Genomic DNA, 23,273 nt, shown 5'->3' with positions numbered 1-23,273 from the left:
ATCTTCATTGGTGGAACATCTGAGTCTCGGTAACTTCAACAGACCTTTGCATGTGTGTTAGACATCAGTATTTTCTATCTAATTTTATGAATTAAACTTGTCTAATATTCAAGTACAGCTTAGTTCTTCCAGTTTCTTTAATTCATTGTGAATCTCCTTCTTAAAAAAAAACAAAAAAAACCTGAAAACCAAAACTTGTGTACTGCTTTAAGACTTTGAGAGTCCTAAAGCTAAAATCTCAAAGAATTTAACACAGTCCATGACTAAAGTACAATACGTTGCATGATGTAAAGGTTTCCTTTTTTTTTTGCTACTATACTTTCATTGCTAAATTCAGTGGTTTTTCTTCTCTAAAGGCTTTTTTAATTAATCTCTTTTTAATTCAGTTTTTTTAATTCAGCTCTTTTCACAATATTATTTCATTAAATCTCACTGAAAACATTACATTTCTCCATGTTATCACATATAGTGCAAAGCAAATCAGTGTAAGGAGACTTTTAGATATTTAGGCCTCGTTTCTAATACATTGTCATTTTTTAAAGGAAACATACTGCTCTATGCTTTCATAGTAATAGCAGTTATTCTGTAAGTAGTCTGTAATAATTCTCAGTATAATGAACATGAACTGATTTTTTAAAATATGCTAATTGTTTTTAAATTTAACACACATATTAGAAATAATTTATTGTACTGCTATGAAACAGCTGTAATCTGAAATAACCTTTGTGTGCAAATTGTTATCTAAACTCTGGGAACAGATGTAGTTGTTCAGAGGTACTTGGAAGATGTAACAGTTTATATCTAAATAGTTAGTATTAAGACAATAATATTGCTTTATTTCTAGAACTCTTGTCTGAGTATTATGTTAGAAGTATACTGGTAGCAAAAAAGCACATAAGATTGATGCAATATCTAAAAAAGGTGTCAAATTAAAGTCCTAACAGAAATTCTTTGATATTTGTGAGGGAGCTAAATCTCACTACTTTTTATTTTTAGACTCCCCTTGAAAATGTCCCTGGCAATCTTTCTCCTATAAAGGACCCCGATAGGCTTCTTCAGGATGTTGATATTAATCGTCTACGAGCAGTTGTTTTTCGTGATGTGGTGAGTAATACATGCTATAATCCTTTCTTATGCAAAATCATCAGTTATATTTTGAAAGAGATTTTGGTTGTCCGAGAATTAAAAATATCCTTCATGTGTTGCACTTCTTACATTATCTACAAACCATCTGCTCGTGGCTTTGTAACTATCAGCCACTTTCTGCGCTTCAAAATCATACTCATAAGAAATTTGAGATTAGTAGTTAACAGTCAGGCTTTATATTAGCCAAATAATCATAGCCAGAATAAATCAGTTATAACCTATGTTGATTAAAACTATACTACTAAAGGTGTCAGTTGTTTGTCCAACAAGGGTAGGAGGAAGAATTATTATTTGTATTACAGAAGTGCATTAAGTTGATTTAGGAAAAGAATTTTTACTTCTCCTAAACATACATATACATATATAAATGTATTTTAAACTGTTTTTCAGATTTTTTGCAACTATTTTTAGCATAAAATTGCACCACAATGTGTTTGGTTTTGAAAGTAGTACAATAAGAATTGTTATTATATATACACAAATACATGTTATGTTTAAACTTCTCCAACTTAAGTATGAGTCTATTGAAGTAAAAACTGAAGTTAGAAATAACTTTGAAAAGAAAAAGGTAGAGCATGACACAAAAAAAAAAAACATCTGTCAGGATGACCTTGAAAAGGTAGGGTTGAATTTGGAGATCGTCTGTAATCTACTCTTTTCTTAACTAGAGGAGAATAGAGGAAATACTGTTTCTGACATTTATATGAAAGAAGTTACTAAGAGGATTTCTTGTTATTTTAATAATTGCAAAGACATGCAGCCAAATTAAGTAACACCCAGAAAACATGGAAAGCAAGCACTGGATTTCTAAGAGAAAATGCATACTTGTGGAATTGAGACAAGGTAAAACTGCTATAGGAGTAGGGAGATGCTGAAGTCTTAATTCTACCATGTCGGTTTTACACCATAATAATAATAAAATACTTTTCAGTTGAACTACAGCAACTTAAGCTCAGTTAGGATGATATCTAAGCCATAGTTTACATAGTACAGCAGACTGGGGTGGGAGGAAAAAAGACAGCAAAGTTGTTTTGGTACTGACATTTACTTAAATCAGAGTCCAGAAAAACTAAGATTGCTGCAGACAATCCTGTTGAGGGAGAAGTCAGAATATAGGAGCTGGGATTTACTGCTGGAGGAAAACCAGTGGTCATATCCTTCCTGCTTTTACATGTTACCAGAAGGTGTTATGCCTGCTATGTGTCCAGTGTTAGCTAGAAAAGCATCAGTGAGGTTTATTTTCTCTCTCAGCAGTACTTACCTTCTTGTGGCAGGAGCTTTCAGAGACTCATCCTTGGGGCAGTGAAAGTCAGTTGCCCTTGCAGTCGTGAAGCCTTGAAAGAACTTAGAGCAGAGTCAGACCTCTGTTCTGAAAAGCTCATTGAGTGCACAGTCCCAGAGATTTTTGAGTTGCCAAATTACGTGTAAAATTTAGTACTTACTATATTCTATGTGCATATTACTCCACTGAAAATCTATTAAATCTTCTACATATTCTATTTACTACTATATTAACAGGTATAACATTTCAGAAAGGTATTATTTATTAAGCCTTGTGATGATTTTGCGTGAAAATTCTATGGAAATGTCTCATATTATAGATCTGTTCCTTTTTCACCAACACAGGATGACAGCAAACAGGCTCAGTTCTTAGCTTTGGCTGTAGTCTACTTTATTTCTGTTCTGATGGTCTCCAAATACCGTGATATCCTAGAGCCACAACGAGAAACTGCAAGGTCTGGGAGCCAGGCAGGTAGAAATATCAGACAAGAAATAAATTCACCAACAAGTACAGGTACTTTTGTTTTCTTCAGATATTATTTGATTTTATTAGAACTGTAATTATTTTACTAAAAAGTATTTTTAATGAGTTGCTTAAGATCCACTTAAGAAAATATTTGCTACTTTCTTGCTCTATAATCATTTGGTTCTTTAACATACATTGGCAGATTTCTGTTATTCTGTTTGCTTATAGGCTATAACTAATTTGTATGCCTTTTTTTCTTTAATTTTAAAATAATTAAAAAGGAGGGTTCCTAACGAAGTTAAAGCTATAAAGTACAATATAGTTGATCAGCACAGCTTCCTTAATCTGTTGTTAAGAAAAACAGATAACTTTATACCATGAAATGTATAAACAGCAAACACAGCTGTTTGCCCATGTGAACTCCTTTTGTTTGGGTGAAGAGGTTTGTGAAAGGGTACTGGTGGAGAACTGAGTACTTTCTTGGAGCCTGCTGTGTTGCTGCTTGTATTTAAAAGCCTATGGAAACAATATGATAAAAAGGAAACATTTCTGTTGCCTTCTCTGACTGAGATGTTTGTGATTTTTAGTAGTAGTAGTGGTTTTTGCTAGCATGTGCTCTTCAGCCTGAGAGGGAGTCTGTTAGCTCTGACAGCTATCATCAGAAATTAGGAATCCAGACTTTACTCCATGTTGTTTAAAATATTTTTAAACAGTTCACTAAGTTTTTTTCAAGTCTGGTTGAACTAATTATAGCTGTACCTTCTTTGTTAAAAGAGCTGGAAACAATAATCGAATTTGTGTGTGACGCTCTTTATGTGTGTTTTTCTTCTTGTACAGATCTTTGATTACTTCATTTATGGAGTTGCCAATTTTCATCATAGAATTTAGCTTCTAATTTGTGTCATATTTATATTTAGTAATTGTTTTCTAATTCATCATGATGTTTTCATTTACTACTTATACATAATTTTTAAAGTCCATGTACTTGTAGGCTTTCCATTTTAAATATACATGAACATTGTCAGTTATGAGAAATAACAATTTTTTGTGCCTTCCTGGTTATATGTTATAGTTCTGCACTCAGAAACTGCTGGTTTCAGTGAATTGTATCAGCCACGACTGTCTTGCCTCTGTGCTTGTATATATATAAATATATATATATATCTCTGTGTCTCTTTTTCCCCATGAATGTTGCTCTTGAAGTGCCCAAATAATAGGTATGCTGTTTCCTATCTCTTGATACAGAACTTGTTTTCTTCCTTTAGAAATGCATTTTTTTGTTGATAAAACCACATTTGCATGTTTCAATGAGATAGGATATCTGTCATGGATCCACAGTGGACCAGGCCACACATGAATGCTACTAGCTGGCTCACATTTGATTCCATGATTTTCTCCACAGTTGTGGTCATACCATCTATCCCTCACCCAAGTTTGAACCATGGATTCCTTGCCAAGTTAATTCCTGAGCAGAGCTTTGCCCACTCATTTTACAAAGGTAATATTAACATCATCTCCTAACCTGTTTGGGTGTTTTTATTTAATGTAATGTAATTCAAGAACTAACTGTGATGTAATTGTTGATAAAGAAATATACGCCTCAGGTTACATGGAGATCAGACCTGATGATACCTTTAAAAATTTAACTTCCTGCCTACATTTCTCTAGGAAATCTCTTTCCCACTTTTTTACTACCATTTATTAACTTTATTTATTATGTGGGAAAAAAAAAAAAAAAAGGCCGTCAGGAGGGAATGAATATAGAAATTTTTAATTGCTTTTGGTTTTTGGTTATTCTTTTACAATATTAGGTCCATAAAAATAAAATCAGGCCTATATTAAAAATACTGCGTAACACAAGCATGTAGTGCTTTTGTAGTATTCCCTTTCCCTATATCTTTTCCTGCTGTTTGCCCTTCTCATTTTTTTTTTCTTGCCTTCTTGATGGTATGTAAACCTCTGATATTGTATGTATTGTGAATTATTTTATGCCTGTTAGTTAATGTGCTGTGCTGTGTTTTTCTGGAAGGAAATTGCTTTTGTGACCAGAGCAACTATTATATGTTTTGGGCCTGATTTGTTTTGTTTGTTTTGTTTGTTTGTTTGTTTTAATAGATATTGTATAGCATAGGGAGCATATTTTTCAGATGTCATTCCTTGAAAGAGAGGGTTACCTAAATGTAACTTCAGCTAACTTTGCATGTACATTGCCCCAGTTATTTGCATGCACTGTGCTGTGAACGCAGAAATGTAAAATTGGTTAAAAATTTAATATGATTAAATTGTTCCTGGTATAATTTTGAAAAAATCTCTGTGGCTAAAAAGGCTAATTTATAAGAAGCTTAAGAGTTTTAAAATTGCATCCTGTTTAAAAGAGCAGAAATAGTTAACTTCCTACTTTAGTAATAATGAAACATTATGTTTATCATATGCTGTTTTGGAGCATTATTTTAAAATACTCATTACGCCAACTTAAACTTTCACTATGTTAATCTGGAATTTCTTAAATGAAAAAAAAAATCATTCAATTCTTTGTTGTGATGTAGTTGCATTTACATGACTTAATCTGTCATTGATAAAACAAAGAATCATTTGCTCTTAGTTCAGAAGAGTACTGCAGTTCTACGTGGTACAATAGAATAAACCCTCAAATTTTATTAAATACTGCTTTCCCTCTTTAATTTTTTTTTTTGGGGGGGGGAGCATGTTTCTCTGTATCAGGCATAGGATTTATTTTTTTTTTAACCACTTTTGCTAGAAAATTGGGGTTGTTAGACTGCCTCAAGGCACAAAGATATTTTAAATTTTTAAAAATTTAATAAAAGAAAAATAACTTATACAACATACATTATATTGTTATTTTTACAAATCTTGGTATCTCTTATAAGTGACAAAAGAAGGGGAAAACCAAGTGGTTTTTCTTATCCACATACAATACATGACTAAAATAAACCTAATGAAAGCAGAAAAAAGTTTAAGAAGAAATGGAGGCAGCAATACAAACTCAGAAGAATATTTCCAGTAAAGCATTTCTTAAGAATTGTGTCTTCTATGCTATTGTTGATAGTACTTGTTTTACCTTGAGTTAAAGTAAAATACAGATTTGTTTTTAAAATAATTCAGGAGAGCTATAGGAAAAGTATGAGCAGGATACAAAAGAAAAGTGTTTTGGCTCTAAAAACAAATTATTCAATAAAGGAAATGTTATGTGCAGCTGCTTGTTATGTGCAACTTATTTCTTGATATAATCACATCATTCAAGGTTTTAACTTCATGAGGTCTCGGCCTCTTACAACCAGCTGCTTTATGCATAACAGAAGAAAATATTTTCTGCTTTTTATATTCTGATCTTTTATATTCAGTTCCTCCAGCATGAAGTGAAATAAAATAAATAACTACGTAAAAAAAAAAAATTGTCAACATGTGCAAATGTATACTTTTTTATAACATTCTATAATTCTATTTATTTTTCTTTCTGGTCACATCCATGGGGAGGAGAAAAATGTGTCTCTATCTGTAGATTTACTCCTTGTCATAATTTTTTTTTTTTTATGCAATTGCTTGGTTTTCTTCTGCTAGTTTCTGGTAACTTTAAAGGGTCTGCAGCTTCTAAAATAGTCTTTGTTCAGGCAGAACTTGCAAAATGAAATGAAAGTTCCTTCTCTTTTCAATTAAGGTCATATGCATTATTACTCGTTGGAGCCATTTATTATCACACTCTCAAGGAAAATAGCAGATCAAAACTATTCTCTTACATCTGACAGACATCTAAAAAACACAGTCCTACAAAAGTAAATATTGCCAGGCTTGCTCCTTTCTTTTCACAATACTAAAGAATTAGAATAAGCTAGGTCTTTGAGATGTCCAATGGCTCAGTTTCTCTGCGTTTGTGAAGATTTAAAAATGGGAGACTTTAAACCAATAATTATTTAAATGCAAGAGCCTGTCAAGTGGTCTAAAAAGTTGCCTGGCCTACAGATCTTTTCGTTCATCAGATTTCTTCAACTGGCTGCAGGGGAGATAAGTTCTTCAATGTAAGTAAAATATGGAGGTATAGTAAAGATGGGAATAGCATTTAAAATGTCTTTGCCAGAGCTGTCTTCTCTTGAATAGTCAAAAATGATAGAAACATTCTTTATCATTCTCACTATCTCTCTGACTGCAATATGACCAAAAGCTCTGTACTAGATTTTCAGTTTTTATCATGAAATCGTCAGTCATGTGTGAGTTGTACTTTCTGGAAAATATCAGTAGTGAATCAATCTCTGAGCTAGTTGTCTTAGTCTCCCTTTATAATAGGTGGGAGAAGTTAGGTACAATTCATCTGGTCTGCTTTAGAGATTTGCTTAAACAAGAGATAAATAGGGCACTAGAAATTCCTATCTTTTTCCATTCCCTGTAGATGTCTTTGTAGATCACTGCTTTGGTCAGATTAATCCTGGCTCCTTTGACTAGCCTTAACTGAATTCTAGACCCAAAACTTGCTTTATGACAAAAGCTGTCAAGAAATTCTTTGATCTCGGACACTTAATCCAGTCTAATGACATTATGTGCCTTAGCAATATCCCCATCCCATAGATAGCTAATTTGTTACATCTATGTTCCTAGATATATATTCTTCATGAGTACTACACGTATATGCTTTGAAATTAGGGACTATATATCCATCTAAACCCTTATGCAATGTCTTTAATTTAATGATTGGCACGCATGTTTCCTTTGTACCTGGCATCTAATAAATCTAAGCAATGCATATCCTTACCCTACAATAGCCCGTTTCTTCTCTGCCTAACGTGTGCAATGCAGCTAATCTGCCCCTTTCTTCATTGTATTTTTGAATACTGATTTGTTTCATTGTATGGATTTTCAGTTTTGTTCTTTTTTGTCTTTTAGTTATTTCAGGCTCCTTTTTTGCCTGCTGAGTGCTTTAGATCCTCGAAATAAACTATTCCTTGCAGTCTGATGCGCTGGTAAACCCCTTTATAAAAATCTTTGGCTTTCATCCTCAGAACCATCTTCCACAAAGATTGTGTGCAAGAAATCCTAACTGTTGTATTTTGTAGGGAAGCAGTACTAAAGCTTAATTTCTACTCCTGGTGATGACAGATATCAAGTCCTTTGAAAAGCTTTTCAAATCCAGAAGAATGAACGAAGTCCCTGTAAGCAAAGCTACTTTCCATGGAAGCCCCTTCTATTTTATTTTGTAATCAAACACATGAAATTATTCTTAATGGCACAGGAGGTTCAGGTTTTTGTAGGAATGTTATCAAGACTCTTTCAAGGCTTCTGACCTAATGTCATATTCTGAAAATGCCTCTGAGCAGTGGAACTAGCCAGTTCCAACAGCCATTTTCAGATGAAATTGTGTAAGTCAAGGCGTCATTAGTGGTGTGTACTTCCAGTCAGCAGGAACTCCCCTTATGAACTCAGCATAAAATGCTGAAATTCATATTTCTGGAATAGCAGCAATTAAGCACCTTTAGAAAGTAATGTTTTCATTTTGGTTGATTTCTGTGGTGAGGTAGGGATGTTTTCCTAAATCCGGTATGAAAATGTCTCTGTTATGTCTAGAAGGTGTGGAATTTGAAACTGAAAAATTGAGAGTAGCCCTTTCTCTTACCAGGTAGAGGGTAATCAGTACATATTTTGAGAGCTGATTGTCTTGTTATTGGAATAAGTCACAAAAGAAATGAAGGAACATGGCACCTTCTGCTAATAGCAGGCCCTTGTCCTCATGTGGGATTTCAACTATCCTGATAACTTTTGGAGGGACGGTACTGTCTGGCAGAAGCAATCCAGGAGGTTCCGCGATTGTGTGGAGGACAGCTTCCTCTTGCAAGTAATAGAAGAGCCAACAAGGAGAGGTGCCATGCTTGACCTCGTGCTCACCAGGAGGGAGGGACTGATTGGGAATGTGATGCTCCAGGGCAGCCTTGGTTGCACCGATCATGAGATGGTTGCATTCAAGATCCTCAGGACAGTGAGAAGAGTGTGGAGCAAGCTCACTGCCCTGGACTTCAAGAGAGCAGACTTTGGCCTCTTCAGGAACCTGCTTAGTAAGGTCCCATGGGATATAGCCCTAAAGGACAGGAGGCCCAAGAATGCTGGTTAATATTCAAGGATCACTTGCTCCAAGCTCAGGAGCATTGTGTCCTGACTAGAAAGAAATGGGCAAGAGGGTCAGGAGACTTTCATGGATGGATAAGGAGCTGCTGAGGAAAATCAGAAAGAAAAAGGAAGCATGAAGAAGGTGGAAGCAAGGAAAGGGGAACTGAGAAGAATACAGGGACATTGTCCAGGAAGCTGGGGACCAGGTCAGGAAACCTAAGCCCCAGTTAGAATTGAGTCTGACCAGGGATGTGAAAGAACAGAAAGGGCTTCTATAGGTGTATTACAAACAAAAGACAGACTAGGGAAAATGTGGGCACTCTCTGGAAGCTACCAGGGGAACATGCTACCCTGGATTTGGAGAAGGCTGAGGTTTTCAATGACTTCTTCGTGTCAGTCTTCACTGGCAAGTCATAGAATCATAGAATCATAGAATCGTTAGGGTTGGAAAGGACCTTAAGATCATCTAGTTCCAGCCACCCTGCCGTGGGCGCGGACACCTTACACTAAATCATATCACCCAAGGCCTCGTCCAACCTGGCCTTGAACACTGCCAGGGATGGAGCATTCACAACCTCCCTGGGCAACCTATTCCAGTGCCTCACCACCCTAACAGGAAAGAATTTCCTTCTTATATCCAATCTAAACTTCCCCTGTTTAAGTTTTAACCCGTTACCCCTTGTCCTATCACTACAGTCCCTAATGAAGAGTCCCTCTCCAGCATCCCCTATAGGCCCCCTTCGGATACTGGAAGGCTGCTATGAGGTCTCCACGCAGCCTTCTCTTCTCCAGGCTGAACAGCTCCAACTTTCTCAGCCTGTCTTCATATGGGAGGTGCTCCAGTCCCCTGATCATCCTCGTGTCCCTCCTCTGGACTTGTTCCAACAGTTCCATGTCCTTTCTATGTTGAGATACCAGAACTGCACACAATACTCCAGGTGAGGTCTCACGAGAGCAGAGTAGAGGGGCAGGATCACCTCCTTTGACCTGCTGGTCATGCTCCTTTTGATGCAGCCCAGGATACGGTTGGCTTTCTGGGCTGCAAGTGCACACTGAAGCCGGCTCATGTTCATTTTCTCATTGGCCAACACCCCCAAGTCCTTCTCTGCAGGGCTGCTCTGAATCTCTTCTCTGCCCAACCTGTAGCTGTGCCTGGGATTGCTCCGACCCAGGTGTAGGAACTTGCACTTGACATGGTTAAACTTCATGAGGTTGGCATCAGCCCACCTCACAAGTGTGTCAAGGTCCCTCTGGATGGCATTCCTTCCCTCCAGGGTATCAACAAAACCACACAGCTTGGTGTCATCGGCAAACTTGCTGAGGGTGCACTCAATCCCCCTGTCCATGTCACCAATAAAGATGTTGAACAAGACCGGTCCCAACACCGATGCCTGAGGGACACCACTCGTTACTGGTCTCCAGCTGGACACTGAGCCATTGACCACAACTCTTTGAGTGCAGCCATCCAGCCAGTTCTTTATCCCCCGAGTGGTCCATCCATCAAATTGATGTCTCTCCAATTTAGAGACAAGGATGTCATGTGGGACAGTGTCAAATGCTTTGCACAAGTCCAGGTAGATGACATCAACTGCTCCACCCCTGTCCATCAGTTCTGTAGCCCCATCATAGAAGGCCACCAAATTGATCAGGCAGGATTTCCCCTTAGTGAATCCATGCTGGCTGTCACCCAGCCCCTTGTTGATTTTCATGTGCCTTAGCATGCCTTCCAGGAGAATCTGCTCCAAGATTTTGCCAGGCACAGAGGTGAGGCTGACTGGTCTGTAATTCCCTGGGTCATCCATTTTCCCCTTCTTGAAAATGGGGGTTATATTTCCCTTTTTCCAGTCATCGGGAACTCCACCTGACTGCCATGATTTCTCAAATATGATGGCCAGTGGCTTCGCAACTTCATTTGCCAGCTCCTTCAGGACCCGCGGATGGAAGTCCTCTGACCACACCACCCAAGTCTTGGAAGGCAGACACAGGGAGTGTGAGAATGAAGACCTTGGGTCCACTGTAGGAGAGGAACTGGTTTGAGATTGTCTTAAGAACTTGAATGTGCACAGATCCAGATGAAATCCACCCGCGGGTCCTGAAGGAGCTGGCAAATAAAGTTGCTAAGACACTGTCCATTATATCATGGCAGTCAGGTGAAGTTCCTGACGACTGAAAAAAGGGAAATATAACCCCCATTTTCAAGAAGGGGAAGATGGGTGACCCAGGGAGCTACAGACCAGTCAGTCTCACCTCTGTGCCTGGCAAAAATAGAGCAGATTCTCCTGAAAGCCATGCTGGTGTACATGAAAACCAATGAGGTGGTTCGTGACAGCCAGCATGGCTTCACTAAGGGCAAATCTTGCCTGACCAGTTTGGTGGCTTTCTATGATGAGGCTACAGAGCTGATGGACAGGGGTAGAGCATTTGACATCATCTGCCTGGACTTGTGCAAAGTTTGATACTGTCCCACACAATGCCTTTATCTCTAAACTGGAGAGACATCAATTTGATAGGTGAACCGTTCAGTGGATAAAGAATTGGCTGGATGGCTGCACCCAGACAGTTGCAGTCAACAGCTCAATTCCATCTGGAGGCTGGTAGCAAGTGGGGTAGCAAGTGGAGACCAACCTCATGGGTTAGTGTTGGGACGGATCCTGTTCAACGTCTTTGTCTGTGACATGGACAGTGGGATTGAGTGCACCCTCAGCAAGTTTGCTGACAACACTAAGCTGTGTGGTCCAGTTGATACACTGGAGGAAAGGAATGCCATCCAGAGGGACCTTGACACGCTTGAGAGGTGGGCCGATGCCGACCTCATGAAGTTTAACCATGTCAAGTGCAAGGTCCTACACCTGGGTCGGAGCAATCCCAGTCACACCTACAGGTTGGGCAGAGAAGAGATTCAGAGCAGCCCTGCAGAGAAGGACTTGGGGGTGTTGGTTGATAAGAAACTTAACATGAGCCAGCTTCAGTGTGCGCTTGCAGCCCTGAAAGGCAACCATATCCTGGGCTGCATCAAAAGGAGCGTGACCAGCAGGTCAAAGGAGGTGATCCTGCCCCTCTACTCTGCTCTCATGAGACCCCACTTGCAGTACTATGTGGATTTCTGGTGTCCTCAACATAAGGAAGTGGAGCTGTTGGAACAAGTCCAGAGGACGGCCACGAGGATGATCAGGGCACTGGAGCACCTCCCGTATGAAGACAGGCTGAGAAAGTTGGAGCTGTTCAGCCTGGAGAAGAGCAGGCTGCATGGAGACCTCATAGCAGCCTTCCAGTAACCTAAGGGGGCCTACAGGGATGGTGAAGAGGGACTCTTCATCAGGTACTGTAGTGGTAGAACAAGGGGAAGTTCAGGTTAGATATAAGGAAGAAGTTCTTTACTGTGAGGTTGGTGAGGCACTGGAACAGGTATGCCCAAAGAAGTGATAAAACCTCCAGCCCTGACAGTGTTCAAGACCAGATTGGACAGAGCCTTGAACAACATGATTTTGTGTGAGGTGTGCCTGCCCATGGCAGGGGGGTTGGAACTAGATGATGTTAGGTCCTCTCCAACCCTAACCATTCTATGATTCTATAATAGCTTCTAATCAGCCTTATCATGTTAAACCAAGTAACCTCTTCAAATTACAGCCACAATTTTGAAGTAGTTTTAGCTGTGGTGATCTGGATCGTCTAACCTGAATTTTCTCAATTCCGGTCATTATTGAAACTATCTTTTCTTACCTTCAAGGTTTATCGAACTGTTGTTTCTTTCAGCAGTGCTTCCACATCTTCAGCAGTGAAAAAGTGTGAGAAAACTCTTTTTTTACACTCAGCTGTCAGCCTGTTAATTACTGAGAACACAAGTGATGTTAACCAAATAATGGAAGGGTATTTCCATTATTGAAAATTGGTGTTTCCACTCATCATTATTCAGGAGTGTTTTGGAAATAAAACATTGCAACAGCGAAATTCACCTGATGACATATTGTGCAAAGAAAATCAGTACGTAGCTTATCATAACATTTAATCAAAACTGGACTGGCTTTTCAACTCCCTTGCTATCACTGTCTGTGTATTTCCCAAAGCACTGTAAATGAACAGATTTCTCAAAGGTATGTGCTGTGGATGGACTGGAAGCTGTTGATTTTTTTCCTTCACAGAACGAACTACATTAAAACGTTGCAGAAACATCTTTTCCATTGAAGACAAGTAAAGCACCACATTTTTCTGATGTCATAGTCATGCAGTACTCTGGATATCGTACCTTGCTATGCTATTGTTTGTATTCCTAATGTAGTAGCATAAAGATTTCCAGCCCATTTTTAAACTAGTATTTTGCACAAGTATAGCAGTCTAGCTATGCGAAGTGGACTAAAGGACGAATTTCTATTGCCTGGCAAAATGTCCTTTGCCACCACAAAGTTCTGACAAAATGCATGGCTTAATCTTCCCCAAAATCTAGTTATACATATGTTTTCAAGAAGCTGAGGGAAATGTTGTAAGGGACATGGATGATGATCATGAGAACCAAAATTTAAATTCTACTGAATTTCTGCCTTCTGCTTTCCTGATGAAATATATGCTGCTTATTCCAACCACCTCTGAGAGGACATGCATTTGAAGATCATGAGATAGATAGAAATAAATACATCTTGATCTAATATTGCCCTTCATCAACTATTTAAGGCATTAGCAGAAAGGTTTGCACATGTTTCATTTTTAACTGATCAGTCATGGTGTAAGCATGAAACAGTTGTAAAAGGCTGTGAGGTTGGGATTTTTTTTATGTAACATCAATACTTATTTTCATTTGTACAAATTACAGATGTTTTAAAACTTCTGCTTTTTCAAAGTAGTGCTTAATATAAAGTATTTTTAGTATAAGTTTTATCATATATGTGGAACATACTCTGTGCTTCACTGTTAACTTTTGCTGGATGCTGTAATCTAAGTGCCAGAATTTTTTTAAATTCTTTTGCAAAAAATGTCTAATAACAGAACCATCAGCTTTCTCAGCATGGGTCATAAATACAGGCATTATCACAGATAACTGCCAACTAATCTGTTTTTTAATTATGTGGTTTTGAATTTACACAAGACAAAAATAAAAAAGAAAAAATAGAAACTGTCAAAAACTAGGGAAATTCACCTAGAAAAAATACTAACATGTTGTTCCTTATTTGTTGTTTTGTTTTGCAAATGTAAACAGCTGTTTTTATACTCTAAAGTTGACATTTATTTAATACAACTTAACATTTTCTTAAATTTATTTTAAGTCTTTGTTGTTAATGCCTTGTTAATGCGTTAAGACTACTGACATTTTGTTTGGCAACCACGTAATCAATCATACTGATGTTACATATCTGTCAAGCACTGGGTGAAGGAGGTTTGATTAGTAAGGAAGAATTAAGACATTGCCCAAACAGATCAAGAGTTATGTTTGTCATAAGTGCTCTTTTAACACTCTTTCTTTGGTCAAGGTAGAAGGAGCTGCCCTGTGTGCCCACCTGAGTTCAGGAGTGGGTGCTGGGGCAGAAACACATAAGACTTCTGAGGAATTTGAGCAAGTAAAAACAATTTATAATGAACAAAAAGAGAAGACATACACTTACAGGTGTCCAGCTGTGAAAAGGGCTCTTTCCAATCACTTCCCAACCTTGATTTCCCCACCCTATGTCTCTTCTGCTCCTTTCTCTCCCATTTCAGAGCCTCTCTGTTTTTCCTGGTCTAGAGCTACATCCTTTCTCCTCACAAATCCACACCGATTAAAAGGAAATTCCCAGCCCTCTGTCTTATATCTCCTCTCTCAAGACTGCTCCCTTCCGATTGCCAACCCACCCAAGAGTCTTTCATATTTGACCTTACCCAGTCCCCCAGTTTTCAGCTGTGTTCCTCAGGCCCTTAGCCATTCATGACAGAGCCCTGGGGTATCCCTGCTTGTAGCTTTTATTCTTCCCAGCCAGATGCTGCCATGGCATGCTCTCTACTTCCACCTCTTCATGTGCGTGATTACTGGCGCTCTGTTAGACAAACAGCCGAATCCATGCTGTTGCATTGCTACCCTTGCAGAAGAAAAGGGACAGTTTTTGGTCTGACAGGAATTTCAGAAATCTGGGTCTGGCTGAATAACAGATGTAGGCTAAATGCAGGCTGCATTTATCAAACGTTTTTCTAGAAGAAAGCAAAAATGACAAATAGCAACCCTAAACCAGGCTCTTTTTGCTTGCTTGTTTGGTTGCTTGTTTTTTCTGTTGTTGTTTTTGGGTTTTCTTTTGGATTTTTTCGGTTTGTTTTTTTGTTGTTTTTTTTTTTCTTTAATTTAATTAACAAGAAAACTTGCTTAAAAAATTTTAGAACAGCAAATGAGTTCTGCAAAATAAAAGTCAGTGTGGCTCAGATAGCCTTGCCTCAGCAATAACAGAATCCCATAAACTCCATCAGTGGAGCTCAACTTTGCCTATTAATGCGCGGTTATCCTAAGAGGAGTAATGAGCGTACATGATGAGCCATGGCCAGGATCACTATACAGGAAATTTTTCAACCAGTGTTTTTATAACTTTCACACAGAAATAGAAATGCCAACAGGACAAAAGGTTCTGAGTGGATGCAGAGCAGCTTGGCATCTTAACGTTTCTGTTACGGTGATTCTTCCCACTGTTGTGCCTTGGCCTCTGAGGACATTTCCATTGCAACTCTACTCTTGGTTACTCCTTTCAATGTACTTTTAAATCAGACTGTTATTACTCTTTGATTTTGTCTCCATACTTTGTTTCTCATCACAATTTTAATCGTTCTGCTTCTCATGTATGGTAACTAGTAGATTGATGTTGCTAGGAACAGTTTTTTCACTTTGTCTTTATAGCCTAGAACTTAGGAATTGATTAGTTGACTCTGCCACCTGTGGAGGAAACTATAATGGATGGATTAAAAGTATTTTCAGCTTGTAGTGTCCTGTCCTTGAAAGTTTGTAAAATACAACAAAGGGGTATATAAAAGGCAGCTAGTAAGGTTATTATCAATGCCTCAAGGCAGCTATACAGAAAACAACAAATTTTCCAGTGCATGTAGAATCATAGAATCATAGAATGGTTTGTACTGGAAGGGACCTTAAAGATCATCTTCTTCCAACCGACGTGAACACTTCAGGGATGACATGCAGACTGAAAGGTGGCAGCAACTCCTATGGCCCAAATCGTTCATTGCCAAATGGTGCTATATTGTTCACAGCAGAAATTTTACATTAATTTGGGATAGAATGACTTTAAAATAAATTTTCAGCCATACTGTAAGCAGTTAAAAATAACAATTTTCATACTTTTTTACTTTTGAAAATTTTCAGATGATTTTTAGTAGGGAGATTTCATGTAATTAAAATAATAATTAAAAAAAAAAAGTCCACAGGAATATGCACACAGTTTTTCCTTTTTTAAAGTATATAAAGATTAAGAGCTAAATATTTTGTGTTGCGATTTTTTAAAATGGCAAAAATTGCATATTTTTTCCACATATATGAAATATCTCATTTTTAGATTATTAGATTAATAAACATGGGGGGTTGTATTTTTTAGGCATATGGAAGCAGTGCAAGAGCTATTTAGGTAACTCAGTAGGTTAAAACAATTACAACACACTTCATAAATCACAAACAAACAAGATATTTTAGGGAAGTAGCATGACGGATGAGGTCACCAGATATACAATATGTCATTTACTTAACTTAAGCCCATATTTTTCCCATAATGTAGTAGATGAACTCATTAGTTACAATGAAAAACAGTAAGAAGGAGGCATCTGGCTTCCAACTGCCTATTTCTGACAGGGTTAAATTCACTAGATCTAGTAATGTTTGTGCTTTGTCTACTGACATGGCCTTGTGCTGTAGAAAACTGATGAGGTTTCCTGAAAATTTACAGGCTTACTGTCACAATGTTATAACTTAGGCAAATGCAGTCAGTTACATTTTTTGCTTCTGTTCATGTTTATCATTTTGCTAAGTTTTGAGTAGTTAGGATTTTTGTAAACGCATATGTGTTACCAGTTTAAGATTTTTCTAAGTAAATTTATGAAGCAGCATTCTTTATTCCTGAATTCTGAAGGCAACAGAAGTGCTGTGACACAGTAGAAATTAACATAGTATAAAATTTGTGGCTATGCAATGTAGCAGTGTAGTTTATAACTAAAATTGGTTGGGTTTCATGACCTATGATGAGTTTATAACTTGCGTAAAGTAATACTAATACTGATGCAGAAGGTCTTATAATACATCTTTTCAGACATATTTATCTTAATTTCACAAATACTAAATAGCTGTTATTCTTATTTGAATGGCAGTTATTAAGCAGTTTTATCTATTCGGAGTTTATTTTCCTTTGGTTTACAAAAAATAAATCAGACCTTTTAAATTCATATTCATTTAGCTTGCTTGATATTTTAAAAATGAGAATTAATTCATTGGATTTAGGTAGTTTTTAGCGATTGTTCATAGTCATAAATCAGATTAAGCTCAATCGACATAGTGCAGCATATTCATATTAGGTACTTGGAGGCACAGTAAGAAAAGTAAAGATACAAATCTGAGTTCTGTGGGAATCTAGTACACATAAACTTAACTGTATATAAAATAACTTCTCTTGATATTTTCTCGCTTTATAATTTTAGTTACTGTTATGCATTGTATAGTATGTCATATCTAAATTTTATATCTACGGATTTAATTTTCCTTCCATTTTTAGCTTCAAATGGTGCAATCACCTAGACATTTTATTCTCATTTGGGAACAAAGGATTTCAAGGCACCTGCTGAGTAATTAAGTACAGTCCTATTTATAGTGTCTTGAAACTGGTTCTGTTTTTTGAACCTGCTACTCTGACTGGAAAGGTATTCCAGAATCTTAATTCAATATTAATAGCTGTCACTTCACAAATTTATTCCTAGTGAGTTTGCATTCCGTTTTTCTCATGTCAACTCTTCCATTCAGTGTAATTTTTTTTTTTTTTTTTGTGTGTTTGCATCCTGAAAATACATGTAGAAAAGCTGTTGTGTACATTATCAGTACTAGTTTAGCCAGACTATATCATCCAAACCCTTTTTTTTTCTGCAAGAGTAGATCACTGTGGATCTCCATAATGGCACTTCCATCTTTCTCAAATATAACAGCGTACATGGTATTCCATAATGAACTCTACCAAAGCCTGCTCTAATGCCATTAGTACTTAAGTGTTGCAGAAACTATTTCTTTTGAAAAGTTTGAAATCATGTTTGCCTTTTCCATATCAGTATTGTATTGGTACCTGAATACCGAGTTACTGATGTATCCAGGTTTTTCCTCTTCAGTCATTTCCAGTTGGTGAATTCCAGTTATAATGGGAATATCTATGTTAGTCACTGGATGCATAGCTTTTCACTATTACATGTAATTTGCAGTTCTGTTTTAATGCCTTCTTAGAAACATTCTTCTGTGGCTGTCACGTTGTACCTTGTGACTTTGTCATCAACAAATTACACTGGAATGTTTTTACTTTTTAACCTCAAATTTTTATTAAAAGTTTTAATGAGAGGATTTCCGTGATAGTTTCTCTGACTGATGTTTTTTTTTTTTTTCCCTTTGGAACTATTTGCTGGCTCTCTTAGTAAGTTTCTTTTCCCACATTCTATTAATTTCCAGATTCTCCTGACTAAATTATTATCTGTTCTAACAACCCCAGCTTTACTGAATTCTAGTACATTGGCCCTTATTTTCTTTGAGCAACAAATATTTTAAAAGCTCTTTTAGCAAAGCCATTTTGTAATCTAGCTTGTTCTATTCCTTTACTGTCTTTACTTCAAAATAAATCCTGTATCTTTCTTACTGTTGAAGGTTCGCAGTTGTTCAGATCATTTTTTCGTCTTTCTTAAAAAGGGAAACCATGTGTGGTTTTCTCCAGTTGTATGATGCTATCACCACATACCTGTTTGTCAAAAGTGTTTGCTTTTTCACCAGTAATTTCACAGACGGTTACTTTCAAAGTTGGCTTGGAATCCGTTCATTCTCATGATTTTAATACATTTAATTTCAATAGGTATTTGAATTTACACAACTGCACTTTTAGTAGCTTTCCTGTCTTTAGCTTTCTGTTCAGCATTGTTGACCTTAATGAAAATTGAGGGTAGGTGTACTCTAACTTCACCATGTAGTGGACCATGTTCTTTTTTCAGTGCCCTGTTCTCGTTTACGTAATAGGGGAGCATTATGCTGTTATACTTACTGTATATTATAAAGAGTGCTTGACTGACAGTCTAGTCCTACTCTTCCCTTCAGCTGAGAAGTGTTGTCTTTGTATTGATGAAGTTTAAAGAGACAAATAAGCATAAAAATCATTAGGATCATGCTGTGGATCAGATGTCCCTCTGTGCCAAATATAGGCAGTACTAAGTAGATAAGGATTTTTTTGCTTCCTGACCCAGCAGATGCTAAATGCATTTTATGCAGCTCATAAATCCAGTTTCTACTTCCTGCTTCACAAAGCAGGGCTCATATCTATTTGATAAGATATGTTTAAAGCACTTAGGAGAAAGAGAAGAAGGAAGTGGCTTCAGTGTTTATGGCTGTTAAAAGAAGAAAGCAATACTCCTTATAATGGATTCTTCTGCTTTGTATTTTTAAAAGCTTCTTCTGTTTTATCAATATTGGTTTGTTAATACTTACACACAAAGAGGTTTACACTACAATTAGTTCAAACACATAAATAATCTCATACAGAATTTTTTATGTGTGCATGCATACACACACTTATGTCCATGTGGTAAATATGTAGATATATTACACCTGATTGTATTAAACGATCAGTTATAAATTTTTAATAGTTATAAGGGCAGGGCTTCATCTAAGGATGTTGTAAAATATTTTCTATAATACGTAAACTGCTGTAACAGCACCATCGAAAAAAAAAAAATGTACCTGTTTCATATACAGTCTTACCTAAATTTTATAATCAAGAAAGTGATCCAATGAAATTAAGAAAGTTTGAAAATAAATTTGATAATCTGCTTGAGTGCAAGCTTTTTGTCATTAAAAATAGCTACAGTCTGTTGCTTTAAAAACATATAGCCAAAAAGATGAATATGGAAGTTATGAATAACTCTAACTTTTCTCTAAGCATAGCAAATTATTCTTACTTAATGAAGGTCTTGTGTCTGTTTCACCAAAGCAATTGATAGAGGTACACTTTTCTCGGTTACATGATGTTGTAGAGTCCGTTTCAATCTGGAAATGTTCCAAACTCAACAGATTTTGCTTGCCTGTCTCTATAAAGCTGTGTTTATTTTGTTCTTAACATTTGCCTGAAAGGATTAGAGAATTTTCCCTTTTGTGGGGAATGGGGAGTTATCTAAAGAATCAACAAGAATACTTCTTTTTATCATTCATGTATAAATGCATTTATATTCAATATAATATATGTAAAAAAATGTGTATAATACATACTTTAAACAAAGACAAAGCTAGCAAAAGGTCTAGTAGTTTTCTTTTGAGTACAAGCTTAATAATTGTTGGCAGCAACAAAACCCCTAAATTTTATAGTAATCCTAACGCATAAGTGGTTGCAGTTTTCTCTTCAGTAGTCTCACAAATCATACAGATACACAGTCAATAGGTTATGATTTTTAAGGTTGTTTTTGCTGGTGGCATTTTGCTGTTTGATTAGTGTGTGAGTAGTGGGCTGTAATTTCTAAATGTCACTGAAATTGCATAATACAGCTTTGGGCTTCCTCTTCCAAGCCTTTATATATGCCAAACAGCTGTGAAAAGCAAAATGTTTTGTATGTAAAATGAGGTTTTTAATGTTTAATCTACTAAGATTTATGAACTTTCTAACACATTTCTGTCTTGTAAAACCTTATGATCATATTTTTAGGAAAAAAAAACCCAAACTAAATTATAAATATTGTTCATAATCTCTGTTTCACTGCAGAGACACCAACTGTATTTCCTGAAAATATCAAAGATAAAGAAACACCAACACCAGCTGAAGATATTCAGTTGGAAAGCTCTATTCCTCATACCGATTCTGGAATTGGAGATGAACAGATGCCCAGCATTTTGAATGGAACAGACTTGGAGACCAGCACAGGCCCTGATGCTATGAGCGAGCTGTTGTCTACTTTGTCTTCAGAAGTGAAGAAATCTCAGGAGAGCTTAACAGAAAGCCCCAGTGAAATGTTGAAGCCTGCATCATCGATATCCAGTATCAGCCAAAGTAAAGGCATCAATGTCAAGGAAATACTGAAAAGTCTTGTGGCAGCCCCTGTTGAAATTGCAGAATGCGGTCCAGATCCGATCCCTTACCCAGATCCTGCACTGAAGAGAGAAGCTCAGGCTATTCTTCCCATGCAGTTTCACTCATTTGACAGGTATATGGCTGGATTCATTATTTTATATTGATGTAATTCAGAAGTTTGAAAGATTGTTTTTTTTTAACATGTTTATTCTATTGGTTTGTATTAGACTGTTAAAAACCAGCTGCATTGCTTCTCCTTTACTGTGTTACCAAAGTGGACCATATAGAACAGAGAAAAGTAATTCACCTTGCTTTTCTCTGTCAACAGTGAATAAAACTCTGCAAGGTACTTGGAAAACAAGCCTGTTGTAAAGAAACATTTTTACAATAAAATCTTTTTTTCCTCTAAAACATTTTAGTTAAAAGCGTTTTAGTGAGGAGGAGGGGTAATATCTGCTGATATAGAACAGACTGCAGAAATTCAATCAAATATTCTTTCAAAGGCTTAAATCTTAATTGGATCCATCATTGCACTGTTTTCTGGTACTGAAATGTTTTGACCATGGCAAATTGTTTGTATGGTCATGGTAGAAACCAATTTTCTTTTAGGTCTTTAAACAGCAAATATGCTCAAAAGTTAGTGTTTAAAAATAAACTGCTAAACATTTCCACAGAGAGTCCTTTGTTTCTCTTTTTAGTCTGTAGCTTCTCAGCCTCTAGTGAATATACTTTTCTTTAAATGTCCATCTCAGTTATCCTGAACATAGAAGTTGTTGTAAAATGTACAGTTAATAACATCCTTCCAGAAAAAGGGTAACCCGATCCATTGTGGCTTCAGTCTTAACCTGTGCAAAGAGCTACTGTTATGAGTGATGCTGTGGTTACATTTTCCAGTATGACAAGATCCCTGCAGTTTCTTCATAAAAATCTTTTCAAAAGGTAAAAAGATAGAATAAATAATTAATATATAGTAAAACATGCCTCAAAATTTTAAGCAAATTTGTAGAAATGCATTAGTTAATTATGCAGGTACAAGAATTAAAATCCTGGGGGAATTAAAAAAATAAAAAAAGAAAATGGCTGTTGTGATTTATGAGAAAAATCCATCTGCACTGACAGAAAACCTGCAAAAATGTCAGAAATGTCTTCATTAAAGTCTTAAGAAAAACAATATGGAAAGAATGCTTTGAGTGTAATGTAAGCACTGAAGTACAAGAAAATACGTCAGAATTTCAGACTAAAAGACTTTTTTCATTTCAAATTCCATAGAAAAGCTGATCCTTTTTAGTCTGTATATTAGTACTGAGGCTGCTTTTCTGAAAAAAATAAATCAACTGTCAGATAGCATCTGTTGTAAAAAGGAAGATTGGATCAAGAAGGGAATAGAGAAATATGCATTAGAAGCAATGAATATGTGCCTTTCTAATAATACTTTGGGTCTTGAGGCCATTCCACAGAAAGCTCAGTTAGCAACTGTTGCATTAATAGACTGTTTTTTGTTCATCAGTGTACCTGTTTTAGAGTGATTTCAATGTGAAGTAAAAAACACTTTTTCCTATATAGTTAGGATTTTTTCCTTTTCCTCTGCGAGGAATCATTATATTCCAGAATGCACGGTTGTACATTAAGCAGTACAAAAATTTGTCCTGTGTGTAGATTTAATACAGCTAACTGCAACCACCAAAAAGTTACTGTAGTTAGAGCTATTCTGTGAAATTTCTAACCGGGTCAATTAAGAAAAATACTTCATTCAGAGGATTGTTTCTAATTCACAAAATGTTGGACACCTAAATTAAAATGGAGCATACCACCTCATGAGATACCTTTGTCATTGTTAGAAGGAGCTTAACATCAAGGTGATTGAGGAGATGAGTTTTATTCTGCATTTTGAAGTTATAGCTTTGTAAGAAAGCATTAAAAACTTTAACGGGCTGCAGCAGGTTGGCCATAATCTGTATTTCGTGTGAGCACCTCCACTAGATTCTTCTTGCAATGATGTGAGTGCTTGTACATTTTGAACATCATTATTAGTACTTGCT

General features: G+C 36.6%; 1 protein-coding gene across 8 annotated transcripts in view; it reads left to right on the top strand.

Annotated features, from left to right (window-relative positions):
• NBEA (neurobeachin) overlaps positions 1 to 23,273 on the top strand; it is a 506,232-nt gene that overhangs the window by 178,766 nt on the left and 304,193 nt on the right. For 7 of the 8 annotated variants that reach the window (XM_061457520.1, XM_061457513.1, XM_061457519.1 and 4 more), the window contains 4 exons: positions 997 to 1,104; positions 2,773 to 2,941; positions 4,296 to 4,391; positions 20,929 to 21,367. In XM_061457520.1, the coding sequence (XP_061313504.1) occupies positions 997 to 1,104; positions 2,773 to 2,941; positions 4,296 to 4,391; positions 20,929 to 21,367 (812 nt within the window). The remainder of the gene's footprint in view (positions 1 to 996; positions 1,105 to 2,772; positions 2,942 to 4,295; positions 4,392 to 20,928; positions 21,368 to 23,273) is intronic. The other variant, XM_061457516.1, reaches the window with a different exon arrangement.

This window comes from Pezoporus flaviventris, unplaced genomic scaffold (assembly GCF_033815535.1).
Source record: "Pezoporus flaviventris isolate CSIRO_AGI_PZ_B2104156 unplaced genomic scaffold, CSIRO_AGI_Pfla_v1 ptg000025l, whole genome shotgun sequence".
Lineage (NCBI taxonomy): Eukaryota > Metazoa > Chordata > Aves > Psittaciformes > Psittacidae > Pezoporus > Pezoporus flaviventris.
The sequence above is the reverse complement of the archived record's forward strand: the minus strand, read 5'-3'. Positions and strand labels throughout refer to the sequence as shown.